Here is a 20,828-nt window from a genome sequence, read left to right on the forward strand (position 1 = left end):
CATGTTTCTTTTGTTGTTGGGCTTCGGTTGGATGTTAATTTAATTTGTTGGACTGTAACTTGCCACGTGGAAAGTGGAAACACAATTGGATGAACATGTAGAATCATTTGGCCCCACCGACTCCCCTACCGCCCTAAAAAGTGAGGCGTTTAAAAAGTTTTACGACTTCTTTTGCTCTCTGATTCGATTCAAATATAATGACAAATAAGAACATGAAAACAAACAAAGGAAAGAAATCATTATTAGATTGAGCTGGGGTTATTCATATCAGACATTATTTGATAATACACTGATCAACCAGTCATCGGATCACTTCAAATATTTTGCAGATAGTTGAAATTCACCTGATTAGAGTATTTATTTTGGTCTAAAGTCAATGTTTTAAAACCCGGTTTAGATGACATTTAATAGATAAACGTTTTGTATGAAAATGTCTCAAAAAATAAGAAAAACCCGGTTTAAATATTTTCTTACAATTCACTATTAATAGGTGTTATATGCGCAAAACAATAAAAAATCATCAATAGATCTAAAAAGACGTTATTTTTAGTGTTTTTCTAATAAGCCATTCTCATGTTACCTAAAACTGCATTTGGCATTCCTTATTTTAAACACTTGTCTCCTTTTTGCAGTTAAAAACTCAGTATTGATAGAGACATTTTAACTAGAAAAAAGAGATAAGCCCTTAAAATAAACACCATATTAATATCCTTTACATCAAACACCATTTCAATCGTTTCCTCTTTGGATTAATGTATTACAGTATTAGTAATAGATCACTTCATTTTCATTCTATTGTTTTTATCCTTTTTATTTTAATATTTTATACTAACTAATATAAATATTTTAAAAAAATAATTATACTAAAATCCAATAACCTATATACTAGTATTCTTCAATTATTGATACACAACATATAGGCACCAATCTATTATTGAAAGTTTGAAATAGACTGCGACATATAGAGCATGTCAATTCTTCGAATCTTGCCTACTGGATTTATAATTTACTACCTAGCGAGTTACAGGTTGAATCGAACTGAGATTGTGACCAGGTCACCGATTCCATCAAGCCGGGTCAATAAGAATTATTATATATATATATAATATTTATTTTGCTTCGCTCATGGAGATGAACATGATCACATGAATGCCAAAGTATGAATCAGAATCCAGGACGAATGGACAAAAGCTCTACCCTTTTACCATATCCATTGCCCAACTACCCACCCGCTTTTTTCCAAAACTAAAACTTTATACACAGTGCATGTACGTCGTGACAACCCCTCTAAATTTTATGGAAAAAGAATGTTAAGAAAGGTTTGTATTACTTGTCTGGTCTCTGTGTGACTGGGTTGCCGGTTTTTTCTTTTCGCGGAAAATAAAAATGAATCATCAGTAGAGACTAGAGAGTACACTCAGCCCTTGTAAAAAGTAGGTTTTTTTTTTTTTTTTTTCGTGAGGCATCCTTAATCCTATATCTCCGGCTCCCATCAACAAAAAGGAAAAAAGCGTGAAGAGTAAGAGCTTGAAAAGGGGGAAGATTCTCTCATTCCCACCAACAACCTGATGACTGCGATAGGTAAAGGCGATAAAACCTCCACAATCCACATGGCCAAAATTAATAGGACTCTCTTTGTTCACCTTCTTCTCGTTTGTGTTATGTGTCCTCCTCCTACGGTCTTCTTAGGTTACTTGAGTGATGGTGACTCGGGAGATTCATAGTTATCTTGTGTAAGACCTAGTGACCTACCCTAGTAGTTGTTGGCTAACAATATTCTGAGTTCATCATCCCACACTTTTTAATCTGGTCCGGGTCAGGATTCACCAGGGGTGTCAATTGATAGGGTTTGGGTTCGAACCTATTTAATTCAAAATCGATTTGAATGAATGAGTTGGAGGACTAATGGTATTCATTCGATTTGATTGGACCTGATTCATCTATAATGGATTTATTTTGGATTGGACCAATATTTGATCCAATGACAAAAGATAAGTGCAAGGATGTCAATAGATCATGTTTGGACTAGACAATCTAAAGTAAAACTAATTTGAATAGATTGAACACTCCAGACATTAAATTGGACTGGTCCAAAATATTTATGGGATTGGATTGAACCTGATCTATCTGAAATAAAATCATATTGGCCCTAGAATAAATTTATTTGCAATGATGCAAAATTATGATAGTACAAATGATTCAAGTGCAAATTCTGATCTATTATTATTATTTTTTGTTTCAATATTTTTATGTTATTTTGTTGGTTGTAATACAAATAAAATAAAAATAAGACCCAACTATTTTAATTAGCACTATCTGGTCTGACTCCATTATAATTGACGGTTAATTCAATGTCGTGACAACCAAAACCCGTCCGACTTAATTATAACCAAGACACGTAATGCAGGCCTAGACTATATACAATTGGGCCAATTCTTTCGGTTCTGTACTTATCTAGGCTCTGCCCAATACATTAGAACTGTATTATAGTGAATGAATATGTCAAATGAATTTAGATTTGGTCCTCATAAAATGATATTCACATTGTCGTCAGACCCTTTTGTAGCGTTGTATAGAAGATATCTTTATACTTGTATATATTTATTCATTGGGAGATATTTCTAATGCACGGTTACAAGGGATATGAGGACCAAATATGATTTTATGTCAGACAAGTTTCAATTCTATGGAGGTTCTGCTTGTAATGCTGGACCTGGGTCAACCATTATAGCATTGCATTGACACTTCACACCAGGAATGATAATTTTTCTCATTCTCATTGGATACATGGCTTCCCTAACATGATGGGAATGTTTGTCAAAATATATTTAAAGTATTATTTATATTTAAAAAATTTTCGTAAATCTATTTTTTATAAAGAAACTTTTAGTTTAAAAATTTTCAAGATTTGGGTTCTCGACAAAAAAAATTCTCCATAGGGGGATCAGGAATGGAAGGCTACTTTTATCCCTAATCGGGATCAGTGTAAAAAACAGAAATTTGTTTCAAAGGGTTGAGATGAAATACGACCCTCATTCTAAACCCGCCCTGTTGCCATTCCTAATTCACACGTGTGACTGATCTAGTGAATGTGTCGTGATTGACCCAATTTCGTGAGGATTGGGATTCAAGTTGGGTGGGTAGCTCAAGAACATTGAAGATAAAGTATGTGTTTGATAAGGCTTCCGTTTATTAACTAAACATTTGTACTTAATTTATCTTCAAAGCCGAGACAAGTAATAATGTAAACTGTTTATGACAAATAGGTGCCACTAAGTTCCATTAGGCACAACATCAGCAGAATAGTGAATAAACGCCTAATCATTGGAAGAAACATTAAAATGAAACTTCCCCCAACGATAGGCGCACACATAAATCAATACTTGATTTTATAAGTATCTATGCGTATAGATCACCATGATAAACTAAATGCTGATTTGACATTCTATGATCAGCTCAGCCCTCTTTTTCTCCTTTCGTCTCAGACACTAGAGAATGACCCCCATACTAAGTGCGGGGTAACTAAATGTGTATAGAATTTAGTTTGAAGTTTACTATTTAGTTATCAAAAATTAAACTAAAAAAACTAATATGAGTCTTGCATCTTTGTAATTGACAATCTATTCTAACCTATTTTATTTGAAATCCACTATTAATTTATGTTTTTTTTATTTGATTTAAGATATTGGATAAGATCTTATTGGTCAACAATAACCCACTTTATTTGGTATTGCAATTTATCTAATAAATATATTTTGAGTTATTTATTTTTAAAAGTTAAATTAGGTTGCTTCCTAAAAGTTAAATCAAGTTTGTAGTTAATAAAGTATTTTCTTTTTGAAAAAAAATTATTTAAAAACAAATGTGGGTTTATGATAATCTTTTAATGAGTCCCACCATTTGTATTTAATAGACTATGAATAAACATGTGTTAAATTAATAAATAAGTGTTTATTGAAAATGTTTAGAAGTAAAACTACCCATTTCTTGAATCATATTTTTTGAATTAATAGAATGCCCACATGTCTAAATGGTAGTAGTGGATTATGAGCTTTAATAGCAATTCATTAGAAAATATCACCTGTCTAGCTTTTCAGAGAAATGAGAAGGCCACATGTTTGAATGGTGGGGGGTTGATAGTGGGCAATGGGTTTTAGTAGGAATTTCTCAAAAATTACGTGTCTAGCTTTCCAAAAAATGAAAAAACCACTTGTCTTAATGATGATAATGGGTTGTGGAATTTAATATCAAATTCTCAAAAAATACCATATATCTAAAATTAAAAAATATAAAAATACCACGTGTCTCAATATCCTATTAAGCCACTATCTATTAGAGGCTTTTGGTGCCGCTAATTTTTCAAATGGTCAGATTGTTTAATCTCAATTCAACGTTGCAACAAATAAACTCATTTCGCTTTCTTTTCTTCTTGGTTGATTGTCAATCCACATTTGTCTAAAAACTTACTGGATTATCAATTATTTAATTCAAAACCTAAAAACATAAATTTATTTATTTATTTTATTTTAGATGATGGAATGCAATTAGGCCCCCAAAAAAGCATATTTTATTTTTTGTTAATAAAAAAATTAAATTAACAAAAAATCCACGTGTCGATATTTGATTCTGCATATCGGTACTAACAATTACATCAGTTCTGGCCTTCTGTGCTTCTGCCTCTGTAGCACCAATTCTGGGTCCAACCCAAGGAATTTTTTCATAAAACATAACTAAAATTTATAATAGCTAAATAATCCGGATTTTTGTAATATAAGATTTGGATGGTAAAAGTAATAGTTATAGTACGGTAAAAAGTCCGGTTAAAGTGATTTGATCAGGTTGGGAAAAATCAACTCCCTATTTTTCACATACCGTATTTTATCGACGTAACGGGGATTTTGAGTAAAATAAGAAGCATTTTGGTCATTTTGTCCAGCCAGTTCATTCTGATTTTGACGTAATAAAATACAGCTATTAATTAATTAATAATAATGGTGAGGGGAAAAACTGCATTCATTCGTTTCTGAAGTCCAAGCCGTGACGCCATCCTTTTCTTAAGTGGGCCGTGTATCTGTCTATTTCCTGTCTCCTCTCCCGACTCTTGTTGTTGTTACCACAATGTAACCCGGGCACCCGGGTTGACTCGTCTTATCACGAAACGTTCATAAAAAACCAGAGAACAGAGAGCAGACGACATTGGTATGCTTTTGTCTCTGCATTTGTTAAATGTGAACCATTGGATTTGAATTGCCTTTGCATGATCTGTGTATCCCACTCCTTCGACCTCATGAAGCTTACGTGTAAACATATGACTTCTGGATCAAACTCTGCACATGCCGACCTTTCCATCAATCAAAACCATTCGATTAATGAGTGAACTTTAAGGTTTTTCATTGATTTATTATATCCTTGAAATTATTATTTTAAGAAAATAAATTAGGTTATTAACATCTTATCAATAAATTGAGCGAAATTAAGAAAAATCTCAAGGATATTATGAAAATTTCAAAAAGCTTTTTTTTTTTCCGAAACTCACGTTTCATTAAATTTATGAAAATCGGCATCGGCTTCCGTATGGAGATATTCTCAATATAAGGCTGCAAAAACTGTTCAAACGGGTTTTAACTTTACCCTGGTCGGAGCTGAATTCTTCTGTTAGGACATCGTTAATGTTCATTAGTATAAAGTATTTAATTATTTTATACGATCAAATTACTAAATGTCCATGTAACGCTATTAAATATTTTTATTAGGGGTGAAAGTTAGGAGGGTTGAGTTGGGTTTATGGTAATCTAAGCCTAATCCTAAAAATTTGAATTTAAGGCTCAAACCTAGGTAGAATTAGAGGTCAAGTCTGATTTTCTCAATCGGATCCCAGCCTGTACTGTAATTTGATACTCTTGAATTAGGCTCTGGTTTAGGCTGACCTCGATTGGTTAATAAATTCGTTCTAATTTTGGACTCGAGCTGCCTAAGGAGTAAGCTCGGGCTCAGCCCGAAACTCGATATCTTGGGTCCGAGGAAAAAAAATCAAGTACAGCTCGTATAAAATTTCGGGCTGAATCGATTCCGGATCGGTTCGGACCCGCCTAAGTTACACACCTACGCGGCTATGCCTACTAAATACGGGTCTGGAACGACGAACGAATTGAAAACACGATTCACGATATTTGGGACGATGGACCAGAATAAAATAATTAACAAAAAAAAGAAAATAAAGATTTGTTTAAATGAGGGAGGATGACACGTGGCAATAAGAAGAGAGGTGGAGCTCGTCTTGGCCCGCGAAATCTCGGGGGGGAAAACAAGAAGGAAGCAGGAGAATGTACAGAATAAAAAGGGAGGGTGGTAAGATAGAGAATTGAGTCCGACGACGACGGACTGCTCTGATTTTTTTCTCCGTCTCTCTCAATCTGGTTTGAATTGGCAGCAGTTCTGGTTATTGTCGGCGTTCGTTATTGTCGTTGTCATTGCTGTTTTTATTGTTGTTGTTGCAGAAGGGGGAAGACCATCTTCGACCCATCTCTTCTGCAACAACGGCTACTTGCTCTTCATCCCTGCTGGAACTGGACCCTTGTCTCCCTTGCTTCAGGTCTCTTTTCTCTCTCTCTCATTTTTTTTTTTGGTTTATTCTTTTATGGGTTTCTTTCGATAGATTCAAATATTCTTATAATGGCATTCACGTCTCTGTGCGTTTGCTGGATTTACCGTTCAAGATTGCTACTCATTGTCAGATCCTTTTCAACTCCCTCTCTCTATATTTCCGTGCATTTTCGGCTCGGTGATATAATTTTTGTTTATTTGTTTTAGCTATTTTTATTTCATTTAATCTGTTTATAGATTCATCGGTTATACCGTTTATTTTCATGTTTTATTTGTAATTTGAAAATCGTTTGCAAGCGCTTCCTCATTCTATCCCTCTGTTTAATCAGTGCTTTCTTACACTTCTGATTTGCAAATCGCTTTAATTTTGTTTGGCTTGCATTACTAAATAATTGTCGTTTCTCAATTAAATTCCCAGAACTTCGTCTGCGTTCGGGAATTCCAAAGAATCAAATTTCTCGTTCTTTCTCTGCGCGCGCTTCTTTGTTTTTTTTTTTAATTCTAATATATATTTGTTTTCTTTTTTTATTTGGATTTGAAGTGGACCATTTGCCGTCTCTTCTTGTAGTCCCCTCCAGATATTTCATGTTCTATTTGATTTTATGTGAATGAGAATAACAGTCATCTTATTCTCGTTTCTACTTTCTACATATTCATTTTCAGTTGTGTTAAGAAAATTTCTTTTTTTTTTTTTTAATTTCTGAAATTTTTGATCTGTTTCACTAAAATTATACAGGTACGTCTTCTTTAGATCATAGCTACAGGATTCATGTTAAACTGCAAACCGCATTTTGAATTTGATATGTCCATATCAACATCTAATTTGGTAGCTTTTCCTTATCTATAGGGTTCTTCCGGAGGTGAAATACTCGTTTCTTCTCCAAATTGCATTTCTCTTTCCACTCTAACATGTCAACCGTATTCTCTGCCACGGTTTTGATGATTATGGTAAATTCCGAATTGCAATATCAATATCTTTTTTTATTTCATTCATCTTCCTCCATTGTTTTTCTATTTTCTTTATATTTTCCTGACGAGCCATTAATTGCTAATGTAAAAAACAAATGACAAGGACTCACAATCGCACTTGCGTTGGTGAAGAACCGGACACAGAGAAATGGGAACCTATTCATTTGAGTTTGACCTTACAATCCCCTAGTCACTTCAAGTGGGGGCAAACATTCAAGTGGGTATCTGTCTCCTTGACTCGTTGAATGGAGAGGTACTCTCCCAATAAAAGACCCACTCTGGATCATCTGAACCTTCAGGATCTGAGTTCAGAAAGTTTGTTTGACCAACAAAAAGGATTTCTTTTTCCTTTTTTCATTTCGGACTTCTGGTTTGGCACACAAGGTGTTTTGGTCTTTGCCAACACAACGTCGTTTTGTACTCTGTGTGTATCTGCGTTGAGTAGAACTTGTATGGGCTGCAAAATGGATTAGCAAAGCTGTAGTAAAATAGAACCGAAGGTGAATTAAAATAAGTTAACTTTCTTTCTTACATGCCCATGTTTTTTGGCTACTACTTGCCAGGTTCCTTGCGTTTCTGGAGTTCATGCACTTTCTACCAGCTCTTGTCCTGAGGGTTTCATCGCCTATGAAGAAAATTTCCCTTGTTACTGGGATTTAGTGAAGTCATAAATGGGTGCATGTGTATCAGCGCCAGACAGAAGAATTGTACCGCGGAGGAAGTATTCTTATAGATCCAGCAAACGCCGGGGAAATGCGCCAGAGAACCGGATTTGTGATGCAGAAAGTCGTGTAACGGATTTTGCTCTAAGTGAGTTTGTTCATGTTGATTTTGAAAAGGGTGCAACAACTACATGCACGAGATCAGAGGTTTCCAATTTGACATTCCATCTAACCCAGTTGCAATGGCATCACCAAGTCGATACGAATGGTACCTTCTCTCTCCTTATAACAATTTCTCAATTTGAAAACATTCCAATGTCAAAAAACAATCAGATCAGGTGACAGAAGACATCTACAGTGTGCATCTTCATGGTGCTCAAAATGGGAAAAAAAAGGAACGATAAAGAAGAAAATTATTCTGGCCATATGTGGAAATTATTCACTTAAGTTGATTTTTGACGGAAATGATATATTTATGTGGGACATGTTGAACTGTCTGTCACTAACCTTTTCCATGGATCTATATTATATTCTGATATTCTGTTTAAGACTGGTGATTGGGTTTGATGGTTTTTTGAAAGTGTACTCATTTTAGAACCAGATTTCATTGTTTAGCCTGTTTAATAAACTTTGTACATTTTCATATGAGCACCGCAAACTAGAAAGGGCAACTTGATCAACTTGGAGAAGCTTTGTTTAAAAAAAAAGAATTTCTTTGAATCATGGGATTTTTGTATATGCTGCGTACTTTCATATAAATAGGAAATTTCCAATTTTTTATTCCATTATACCTTCTACCTCTCGGCATGATATAAAAATTCCCATTACTAGTTTCCTACTTACTTGTCCCAGGACAGGAACATGTAAACAGTATAGATTACAGAATGTTATTAATGGGCTCTTAGAAATCTTTTAGATTTCCATTATAGGAATTGAAAGAAAAATTCTGATCTTTGATGATATGGCTTGTTAGGTTTGTAAAATTGAGTTTCATCTGTATAAATTTTATGGTTGGGAAATGAAATATAACCTTTCTCCTCAATCTGCTTCTGTATACATGCATACTGAACTCACATATAAAATATGAAAATTGTTCACTTGTACCTCATCAATTTAGATAACATTTCATGGAAGCCATTATCTTAAAAAAATTCTTGCCAGGGTGAATTACCTTCTTGTGCCAGACGACACGGGTTCCTTCATTAGATGATCTGAGAATTCACTATAGAGGTTTATTTGTTTGCAGCAAAATGCCAAGAGGAAGCATGGTTTGATTCTGCCAGTATTCTTGACTCTGACTCTGATGATGATGACTTTAGTAGTGTTCATGAAGGTAAGCCCAATCACCTTTTACCACAACCAGTTTAATTGAATGATTTGAATGCAAGACATTCTTACCGTATTTGAAGAGTTCCCAGCAATGAAAGGAACAAAAATTAACTCCATTGTTGATTCTAACCACCTTATTTTCTGCATCTCTGAAGTCAGTAAACTTTCCAGAATTCTATAAGGGCGCACTCGTTTTTCGGTAAATGTAGAGGGGAAGTTGGTCAATGGGAAAATGGTTCCCATTGACCATCAATCCGACGTTCTTTTTGCAGATTCACGTGGGTCCCACAGATAAGTCACTTACCATAGGTATCACTTATCTCCCAGGTGTAACTTTCCCACCTGGGGGGAAGTTGCCAGCCCATGATGGGATAATATTGTCCCTTCTAATTCTGTTTTTTAAGGGTAAAATGGTTATTATCTCACTCACCTGGGAAATTAAAGAAATACCTGGGTTGGCCAAAAGAAAAATGAATGGGGCCTAAGAGTTTGTTATGTTCACTCTATTACTCAGGAGGTCCCCTAGATGTGATCCATAGAATGCACACTTATCCATTTTTACTTTCTATCCAACTGGTCGACTGGACTGATTTTGCCATTTATGATTAATACTTGCCAACCTACCTGTTGCAGACTGTTTTCCTTCTATAAGCAATGCAATTGGGAATATCTCAGGTGCCCAATTACTTCAGTACGAAGCTGCTACATTTGTTGATTCTGGGTGCAAGTATGAGGAATTCTATGAAAGTTACTTGAAAATAGATGGAAGTAAAACCGAGAAGTTCTTGATCAAAGATGAATGCAAGAATGCAGATGGATTTTCACTTTTAAGCACCCAAGGTTATGAGCTTTCTTGCCTGGGAAAGGCTGATGAAACTTGTACGAAGATGAAAAAAGCATTAGATAATCCTTATGGAAGCTACTTTAAAATAGATGGAAGTAAAACTGAGAAGTTCTTGATCAAAGATGAATGCAAGAATGCCGATGGATTTTCACTTTTAAGTACTCAAGGTTATGAGCTTTCTTGCCTGGGGAAGGCTGATGAAGCTTGTGCCAAGATGAAAAAAGTATTAGATAAGCCCTATGCAAGTTTTAATGGTCTAAAAGAGGATAGGCATGATTCTGAAGAGAAAACTCAAGAAAGTACCCTGAAGTCTTGTTTACCTCGGTTAGGTCCTTCTGTCAGTTTTAATGACATGAATCAACCTCCATCAAGTCCATTGCCTCAATGGAAGAAGTCAACAGTTATCAGGCTTTCTTTCAAGCAGAAGTCCTATGATGGAGAGGAAATTTCTGGAATTTGTAAGTATACACATCCATTAAAACTTTATTATGCATTATTTCCTGAAAACGTGGACTACAAATAAAGTGGATACAGTGAAGGAAATAAGACATCAAATAAGCCTTGACCATCTTGTGGAATTCTACAACCGATTGGGATGTGTTTTGAGTTTCACAATTGCCCCTGCGAATCTGACACCATGCCAAGATTTGATCTGGTTTCATCAATCTAATAGTCATTTGTTCTTCAATTGAAAATTTCTCATTTACTACAAGAAATTGTTCTTTAATGTGATTAAATCACAAATTTCTCCCATTTGTTCTTCCTTTCTTAATTCCGTCACCTTCTATACAAAAAGAACAAAATTGATTCAGGTTACTAACCATGCTACTGCAGAGCCTTATTTTTCAACCCTGTTGTCTCTTCAGGGTGATTCAATTTCAATCTTAATGCCCTTGTATGACATCTTATGATATTGTGCACAGTTCTAATTTTATTACATTCAACAATTTCCATGATACAAGTGTAATTAAAATCATGCAGGTGCCTCAAAGAAATTCCTATATCGTCCAAGAGCAGGACTACTGATTCCATGTTCAACCGTAGAGAAGCCAACCCCAGGATGCTGGTCTGCAATTTCACCTTCAGCCTTTAAGCTTCGTGCAGAGAGCTATTTCAGGCATGCTATTATCTGTTTCATTCAATCATGTATCAAAATTTTAGACATTTTCCATTACTGCTGATAGTTCTGTTTTGATCAATGGATTATATTTGTGCATGCAAGGAATTGACCAACCTAACCTTGAAAATCAATCATGCAGAGACAAGCAGAAGTCCCCTGCTCCAAATTACAGTCCATATGCCCCTATTGGTGTTGATTTATTTGTCTGCTCAAGAAAGATAAACCACATTGCCCAGCATCTTGAGCTTCCATCTGTGACACCATATGACAAAGCACCCTCACTCCTAATTGTTAATATTCAAGTATGAATGATTTCTTCTCTTTACTTGAAACCCTTCCCCCCACCCCCACCCAATGTGGTATGTATCAATACTGAATCATCACATAATGCATTTTTTTTTTCTGCAGCTGCCCACTTATCCTGCTCCCATGTTCCTTGGTGACTGTGATGGAGAAGGCATGAGCCTTGTATTATATTTTAAGGTCTCAGAAAACTTTGAGAAAGAGATCTCCCCTCATTTTCAGCATAGCATTAAGGTAAATTTTTTATTTTTTTGTGCTTGTTTCTTGGGAGTTACAAATTATATCTTACAGATGCACTGCAGATGCTTTTGTTAAAGTGTTTTTTCTAGTTCTCATTTTATCTTATACTTTCAGCTTAAAGAATGTTTAATACAAGAAACTAATCTCCATTGACATTCCTCATAAATGAGTTTTATTTTATTTTATATTCATGAAGTCTATAATTCCCTAAAACATCCAACCTCCCTTTTATAAGAAATGCTTAGTTTCAACTCATGTTATTGATTAATTCACATCCCAGTATACTATGCCTTAAATTCACTCCATGATACTAACCTCTTCCTATGATGTGGATATGTATAATTTGTTATTCTGCAGTGTCATTTTCTTCCCATTTAACTGCAAGTCGAAGTTTTTTGGCATTATTGTATATTGTAAACTCACTCCCATGTTAACAAACCTTTTCCCATGATGTGGATGTGGAGTATTGGTTACTCTGCAGTGCCTTTTTCTTCCCATTTTATTGATAAAAAGGAGATGAATTCTGTTTACACAGGGTAGACAATTTTCTGACTACAAGTATGAAGATGGCTTGTATGAGTTGGTGATAGATTTTCTAAGGAAAATTTCCAAAGTCGAGTTTTAGCACTATTGTTGCCTAATGTTTTCCTTTGTTGTTACGATTTATTTCAAATGTTCCTTCTTTTACTGCTATTACATTTTATCTTATTTTAGGCTTTTATTATTTACTTTATATGGTATATTTTCTGGCTAATAATGTCCTTTTCTACAGAAACTGGTTGAGGATGAAATGGAAAAGGTTAAAGGATTTACAGGGGACTCAACAGTCCCTTTTAGAGAAAGATTAAAGATCCTGGGTGGTGTTGTCAATCCGGACGATCTTCACCTGAGCTCTGCTGAAAGAAAACTCTTACACACCTACAATGAAAAGCCTGTGCTTTCACGTCCCCAACACAATTTCTATAGGGTAAATAACAAATTCCCTTTGTTGTTTCCTGTTTCTGCCAGTGCAAGTTATAAAGGGAAAATCATTCCACTTTTTGAAGTTTCTAGTATTTGTGGAAATTCTCATGTTGGCATTATGAAAATGAAGAACTCAGATATAGAGTATCTGAGTCATCTGACTTGGTTCATGGAATTGTCCGAAGAGTGGCACTGGTACAAGACATTAGCTCTGCATGCTTTACAAGGAAAAATCCTTTTACCACAGGGTTTGTAGTCTGTTTTCCTTAATTGAGAAAATAGCAACTATGCACTAAATTTCAAAATTTGAATTTCAAGCTTGTAAAGTAGTTCTCTATAAGAAATCTTGAAGTTTCTTATGAAAATATTTTTAGTCGTGGAAAACTTGAAACTGCCCAGTCCTTTTTATCTTGGCATCTGAAGATCGATGAAAGGTTATAATTCAGCTTCTGCCATAAGATTATTCCTTAATGCTTGCCATTTTTCATGCAGGGTACAAATTACTTTGAGATAGACCTGGATATACACCGCTTCAGTTACATAGCAAGGAAGGGACTTGAATCATTTAGAGAACGTTTGAAAAATGGGATAATTGATTTCTGCTTAATTATCCAAGTACAGATCTTTATCTTATCAAAATTGCTCCTTCTTTCCCTTTTGATTACTATTTTCCTGTAATATTGAACAAAGTGGTAGTATTGTCAGACTCCGATGGGGTGGAAAACCTGAAAGCTCACCGGGCAACGGTTTTACTGGTTGACTGCATTTTTAGATTGTTCAACCTGTAAGAATCATAAAATAACCATGCCCAAAAAGCTCATTGGCTCACCAGTCACTGGTTCAAACACAGTTCAGTCGAAGTCTGACAACACTGCAAAGTAGTTTAGCTGATCTTTATATATATATACGCACACACACATCTGTACATTATGTAATGGGATAGCCCAAGCAAACTCCAGTTAACCAGGGTTCTAGATTTCAAATGTAATTTACTTTCCTTTTCTCTTTTCATTTTTCTTGTTGCTTTCTCCAAGTAAGTTTTATTACCAAAAACTTAGTCCGTGCATGTCTTCTAGTTTGACATTTGTTGCATGAGGTACTGGACCAAATTTCACTTCCACGTCACTATCTTCTTGTATCTCAGTTCCCATTCTTGAAGAATTCGTAAACTTGATAAACTGAACTAGGTTTTTATTGTCTACTAACTATTATTAAATGCCATGACAGGCACAGAAACCTGAGGAACTGCCAGAGAAAGTCTTGTGCTGTGTGAGATTGAACAAGATTGATTTTGTAAATAACGGTCAAATGCCAACCATTATGACGGTTGATGAGAGTTGATTTGTATAACAGGATGTGGAGTCATGTGCCATAAGTTATGATAGCCACAGGTGGACAGCTCAAGAAGTCCATATTGTAACGCTTCCACAGGCGGAAAAATCAATTTATTAATTTAAGAGAGATTTTTTTTTTAATTCAATAATGGTATCAGGCATCAACCCATATCTGCTTCAGTACTGAGTCTTCCTTAGCATGATGCACCCTCTCTAGATAAACAATTCCACAGAGTGGGAAAGGAGAAGGTCAGCAATCAGCACGAGGTTAATTCCATGAAGATTTTCCTATCCTGAGAATCAATTTTTTTTTTTTTTTTTTTTTTCTGTTTGGCGGAGTGACAGAACTGAGCCACCTCTCCTCTTTTTCATTGTTTTCTATTGTATATTTGATTTGTATTTAAAGTAGATGGAACCAGTCCAGTCTGTAAATAAGATCCAGGTTAGATCTGTTTCATGGGCATCCAAACAAACATGCCACCTCAACTCAACTCAGTTCAACTGAGAGATTATACTCCACTATCATATTCATCCCTTTGCTTTTGTGTTTCTCTATTCATTTTGAAATGGGTTAAAAGTTGCTATAAGTTCCTTTCACAAAATTTCCCTCAAGCTTCGGACTCAGTTTGGGAAGAATACAAATACAAAGTTCAGAAATACAGGGACATATTTTCAAATACGTTCAGACGCCTTACAGCATTGTAAGCTTTGCAGCCCAATATCATTAGTCTAGGATACAAGGAAGTAAGATAGAGCGGTCAATGGGTCGGGTTTACCAGAAAGAATTTGAACCGACTGAACTGATTATGTTAAGTTTGGTTCGATCTGTGCGGGTTTGTATCCCAATTATTGGGTCGGGTCCCTTTCCTGTTCCAAATCAATTATATAGTTAAAAGGGTAAACTTCATATGAGATCATTTTGGTTAAAAACACTTGCATTTTTTATGAATATATAACTACTTTATTATTTACTGTCATTTTTATTAACGTTATATTATAAAAAAGTTTCAACTATTATTATTATTATAGGTAATTATAGATAATTGAGCCTACTCTGTTCAGACCCAATTATCCCAATTAATAATCGATTTGGAACTGGTCTATCCTGTTCCGAGCAAGCCCCCATCCATTGACACAACTCTAAAATAAGGGAAGTATAATTAGGGTTACGATGAAAATATCCCCTTTTCTCAATCAGGTTTCGATTTTTTAATTTACGCAACTTCCTATGAGATCGGATTTGGATTTCTCAGATCTATAGGTGATTATTATTTTATTTGTTTATTTATTTTTCTTGTTTATATAAAATACCCAAAGGTATCCTGGTGGCTGATTTTGACACATCCCGTTTTTATGAAAGGAACACACCATGTTTTACTACTGAGAGGCTCGGTTGGCAAGTTTTCTGGTTGGTTGTGGCAGAGACGTGCCATTTGAACCTGCTGTCACCAAAAGGGGTGTAAACGGATCGAATTCGAATTCGATCCGGTAATATCCGAATTTGAATTCGATTCCGAAATCGATATCTGACGGATATTGAAAATTAATATCCGAATACGAATCCGATTCAATTCGAATTCGATTAATTAATTATTTTAGATAATTAATAAATGTATAAATTATTTATATAACTTAATTATTATATATTATATAAAATATTTTATATATTATATTTAAGAATTAAATAATCGATCGAATTTGAATATTTATTGAATCGAATCAGGTTATATCCGAATTCAACCAATTAGATATTTGAATTATCCGGATTCAATTCGATTATGTTGAATATCGAATTTGAAATCGGATTTTCGAAAACCGTTGACACCCCTAATCACCAAGGTTGGAGAATTCTGGGTGTAGAGTTGGGATCACCTAACAATGAAACATGTTCCAACACCCTACCAACTTGATCTGACACTGCACATTTCACTATAAAATTGGGGCCCACCATAAAAGTTGGCTTCGTCATGTATGAGATGTGCGGTGTCAGATGATGTTGCTAGGGTATTGGCAAGTGATCCGGATTCTTATGGGTATGGCCGTATGGGAGATGGGCTAGCCGACAACCTATGATAACACACACTCGCGCGCACACCATGTTTTGAATTTTGATATATTTGGTGATTAGGATATTCCCATTTTTCAAGAAACTAGTAAGTGTACATATGTTTTGCTTGTGACAATTCTAGATGATGATAATGATAGTAATAATGTATCCAAAAGTTTCAATAAAATTCATGTATTTTTTATTTTTGTTTTCATATTTTTTATTATTAATTAGATGCATATTGCAAAATTTGAATCCGATTACGTAAACACCTCATATTAAGTTGCAAAGTTTCAAGTATCATTGGTAGACCTAAATGCCTGGCCGAACTCTTATTTTTATAATATTTTATCTTCTTAATGCATCTATTTTTTGTTCATTTATAAAAAATGTAAAGAAAAGGAATTGAATGAGGTTAAAATTAGTAGTTCAAATTACATTTTAAACCTCATGAGTAAATAGGGATTAAATTAAAAAATGAGTATTTTAGTCAAAAAGAAAGTTTCACAATCTTATTCATATTTTAATAGTAGTGTAAGTATAGAATTATAGATGTGTTCATTTTTTTTTTATTTCTGTGTGTACAAATAATTATGATATGTCACACTTATTTTTGTTTAATGTGATAAATATATGATATTGTCATTGTTCCGAAATGTTTTTTTTTGTAAAATTTATGCATTTTTTCTTTCATTTTGTTTTTTTTCTATATTTTATTAATTTTTATTATTTAATAATGACATTAGAGGTTGAGACATTTGGCCCAAAAGATGAACTATTGATTTCTGCCGAATAGGAACATAATTTCATTTTTTGTTAGTTTTAAATTATGTATTTATTTTTCACTACCAATAAAAATAATTATTATTTATTACAATTATTTTTAATTTGAATAATAAAAATATCATAAATGTGTCTAATGTTTTTTCTACAATTTTGTAATTTCTATATTTAATTATATTTAAACCTGCTTTCACCAAGGTTGGAGAATTCTGGGTGTAGAGTTGGGATCACCTGACAATGAAACATGTTCCAACACCCTACCAACTTGATTTGACACTACACATCTCACTATGAAACTGGGACCACCCTAAAAGTTGGCTTCATCATGTATGAGATGGGCATGCCAGATGATGTTGCTAGGGTATTGGCATGTGATCCGGATTCTTATGGGTATGGCCGTTTCCGACAACCTATGATAATCACACACACACACACCACGTTTTGAATTTTGGTATATTTGGTGGCTAGGATATTCCCTTTTTTCAAGAAACTAGTAAGTGTACATATGTTTTGCATGTGACAATATGATGATAATGATAGTAATAATGTATCCAAAATGTATTTTTTATTTTTTCTTATTAATCAGATGCAAATTGCAAAATTTGAATCCATTTGTGTAAACACCTCATATTAGGTTGCAAAGTTTCGAGTATCATTGACATACCCAAATGCCTGGCTGAACTCTTCCTTTTGTAATATTTTATCTTCTTAATGCATTTATTTTTTGTTCATTTATAAAAAAAATGTAAAGAGAAGGAATTAAATGGCGCTAAAAGTAGTAGTTCAAATTACATTTTAAACCTCATGAGTAAATAGGGATTAAATTAAAACAATGAGTATTTTAGTCAAAAAAAGTTTCACAATCTTATTCATATTTTAATAGTAGTGTAAGTATAGAATTATAGATGTGTTCATTTTTTTTTTATTTCTGTGTAAAAATAATTCTGATATGTCACACTTATTTTTGTTTAATATGCTAAACACATGATATTATCATTGATCCCAAATGTTTTTTTTTTTTGTAAAATTTATGCATTTTTTTCATTTTGTGTTTTTATATTTTATTATTTTTTATTATTTAATTATGACATTAGAGGTTGAGACATTTGACCCAAAAGTTGAACTATTGATTTCTGCCGAATAGGAACATAATTTCATTTTTCGTTAGTTTAGATTATGTATTTCTTTTTCACCACCAATAAAAATAATTATTGTTTATTACAATTATTTTTTAATTTGATTAATAAAAATATCATAAATATGTCTAATGTTTTTTATATATTTTTGTAACTTTTTATATTTAATTCTATTTAAAAATTTTATTATCTCACTATGACTACTTCATGGTTGACCAATTTGATTCAGATGGTTGAATTGCTTATTTGTCACTTAATAAAGAATAGTTTTGTTTTTGAGTAATTAATTAGTTCCAAAGGGAAAATCTATGATACGGGAAATATATGGTATGGAAAGAGTTTTGACCAAAAGCACTTATAAAGTTGCCCAGGGGTAAAAGTAGGGATGTAAACAGATTGGGTCGGATTCAAATCAGGGTATATTCAAATCCGATCTGACACTGTTCATGTCAGATCCAACCCGATCTAAAGATCCAATTGGATCTTATAGGACTCGATTTGAATTCGAATCCTATCAATAAGTCGGATCTTTGGATTTGATCCAATCCGATTTGTTTTCTTTAAAAGTTAATAAATTGTTAAAAGAAAAAAAATAAAATATACTAATTTAAATAAAGTAAAAACAAAAAATATAGGTATTTTTTAATTGTTTTCATCATATATATACATGTTTTTACAAAAAATAAATAATATAACAAATTTATAAAATATAGTATAAAAATATATTTACAAATATATGTATTATATATATTTATATTTATAATGGTATGATCCATTTGCACCCCTAGGTAGAAGCTATCACCCGTTAAACCTTTTGACCAAACATTTTCTACTAAAAAAGCTTTTTAATGCTTATAGTTTGACTTGAACCCGAATCCATTAATGATAACACTAAATCTCTTAGCACTACTTTAAGCCACAAAGCCATTTTGCCTTTTATGTTATTTGATGAAATAAAATATATTTATTACCTTTTGTGTTCATCAAAACAATCTATACATACATATGATTAACAATTCCAACTAAAAATTAAAAGAAATAATATTTAAAATTAGTATTTTATAACTAAATGAAATAAACAATCTATTAAATCCAAATTTATATTAAATGATGATTTTAATCCCAAGAAATTTATACAAATAAAATACTAATAATAGAATAATTATCTTATTACTTAAACTTTATAAATTTGTGCATGATATATAATATAATAGTTTCACATTTATACATCTCATGTATCGGGTATCGGATACCTTAAAGTTAAAACCTAAACCCATCCCAAACTTTATAGGATTTTGATAAACAAATCCTATTAGGGTTAGAACGAATCAGATACCCGAAAATTCCCTCTATACTACTTTAAAAAGCACGAATGGACACAAGAATATTTCTGTAATTTTCTAAGGACAAAATTTACCCCTCTATATTTAAATTTATTGATAAAAAATGAGGGCAAATAGGGTATTTGGTTCTTCATATTAAATGAGTTGAAAGGAGTTAATTTAAATATATTCAATTCATTCAATTCCCTCTCATTAAATCTAACATTTAAGTTATTAACTTGCATTCATGTTCATTGAATCATATATTTAAATCATTTTTGTTTCTTTTCATCATTAAGTTCTATTAATTAAATCCATACTTAATAAATTAATAATTTCAATAACATGAAGGTTATACTTTTGAAATCTACCTAGCAAAAATAGTATTTTCATCTAGGTGGTGGTAAGAAATTAAATCATTTTGAATCAAATGGGTTAATCCATGTTGTCACGATTAAATAATAAAATTAAAAATAGATAAAATGAAAAAATAAAAATTAAAAAAATTGGGAACATTTTTAACATACATATTAAACAATAATAAAGTATGATAAATAAGAAATGTTTTCATTAATGATGGAAATGAATGTAAAATTTAAAACCAATTGGAAATAAAAATATTTTCCTATTCTCTCTCATTAAATCCTATATTTAAGATATAATTTTTCTCATCATTAAATTCTTATAATTAAATCCACAATATTAATTTTAATAGTATAAAAATAAATATTTTGAAAAGTAATTTGAAAACAAAACCATTTTCTTCCCTCCTAGTGGTGGGCAAGCAATTCAACCATTTGGGTCAAATGAATTAATAAATAATGCCATAATTAAATAATAAAAAATTAAAATAAATAACTATGAAATATAAGAAGTATTTTTATTAATGATAAAATTGGAATGTCAAATTCAAACTCTTCCCAGAAATTAAATGATGTCATAGTCAAATAATAAAATTTTTAATAATAGAAAATACAAAGAATCACAAAAATAAAAAAAAGAGAGAAAATTTTGGGTACATATCTAATGTTAAATATTTATAAAAAATAAAATATTGGGTACATCTCTAATATTGTGCATTCATTATATTAAACAAAAATAAGTTTTATACATAAGAAATAATTTTATCAATGATGAAAATGTAATACAAAATTTAATGTCAACCTAGAAATC

General features: G+C 32.7%; 1 protein-coding gene across 1 annotated transcript; it reads left to right on the forward strand.

Annotated features, from left to right (window-relative positions):
- Positions 1-6,141: 6,141 nt before the first annotated feature.
- On the forward strand, positions 6,142-14,892 carry LOC148854363 (DUF1336 family protein (DUF1336)). The gene is made up of 11 exons (XM_088985143.1): positions 6,142-6,592; positions 7,451-7,551; positions 8,136-8,502; positions 9,481-9,567; positions 10,197-10,865; positions 11,389-11,524; positions 11,667-11,829; positions 11,936-12,064; positions 12,843-13,037; positions 13,526-13,648; positions 14,261-14,892. Exons 3-11 carry the CDS (start codon positions 8,244-8,246, stop codon positions 14,372-14,374), a joined length of 1,875 nt encoding a protein of 624 aa, XP_088841269.1. The 5' UTR covers positions 6,142-6,592; positions 7,451-7,551; positions 8,136-8,243; the 3' UTR covers positions 14,375-14,892.
- The last annotated feature ends 5,936 nt before the right edge of the window (positions 14,893-20,828 follow it).

This window comes from Nelumbo lutea, chromosome 4, assembly GCF_056320005.1.
Source record: "Nelumbo lutea isolate HS-2025 chromosome 4, American lotus-T2T, whole genome shotgun sequence".
In the NCBI taxonomy this organism is placed as follows: domain Eukaryota; kingdom Viridiplantae; phylum Streptophyta; class Magnoliopsida; order Proteales; family Nelumbonaceae; genus Nelumbo; species Nelumbo lutea.

What these genes read in the sequence shown, in the direction of transcription:
- LOC148854363 (XM_088985143.1), top strand. Translation starts at nt 8,244, where the DNA reads ATGGGTGCATGTGTATCAGCGCCAGACAGAAGAATTGTACCGCGGAGG. An exon ending in ATTTTCAGCATAGCATTAAG is followed by an intron (nt 12,065 to 12,842) that starts GTAAATTTTTTA and finishes CCTTTTCTACAG; the next exon opens with AAACTGGTTGAGGATGAAAT. An exon ending in ATTTCTGCTTAATTATCCAA is followed by an intron (nt 13,649 to 14,260) that starts GTACAGATCTTT and finishes ATGCCATGACAG; the next exon opens with GCACAGAAACCTGAGGAACT.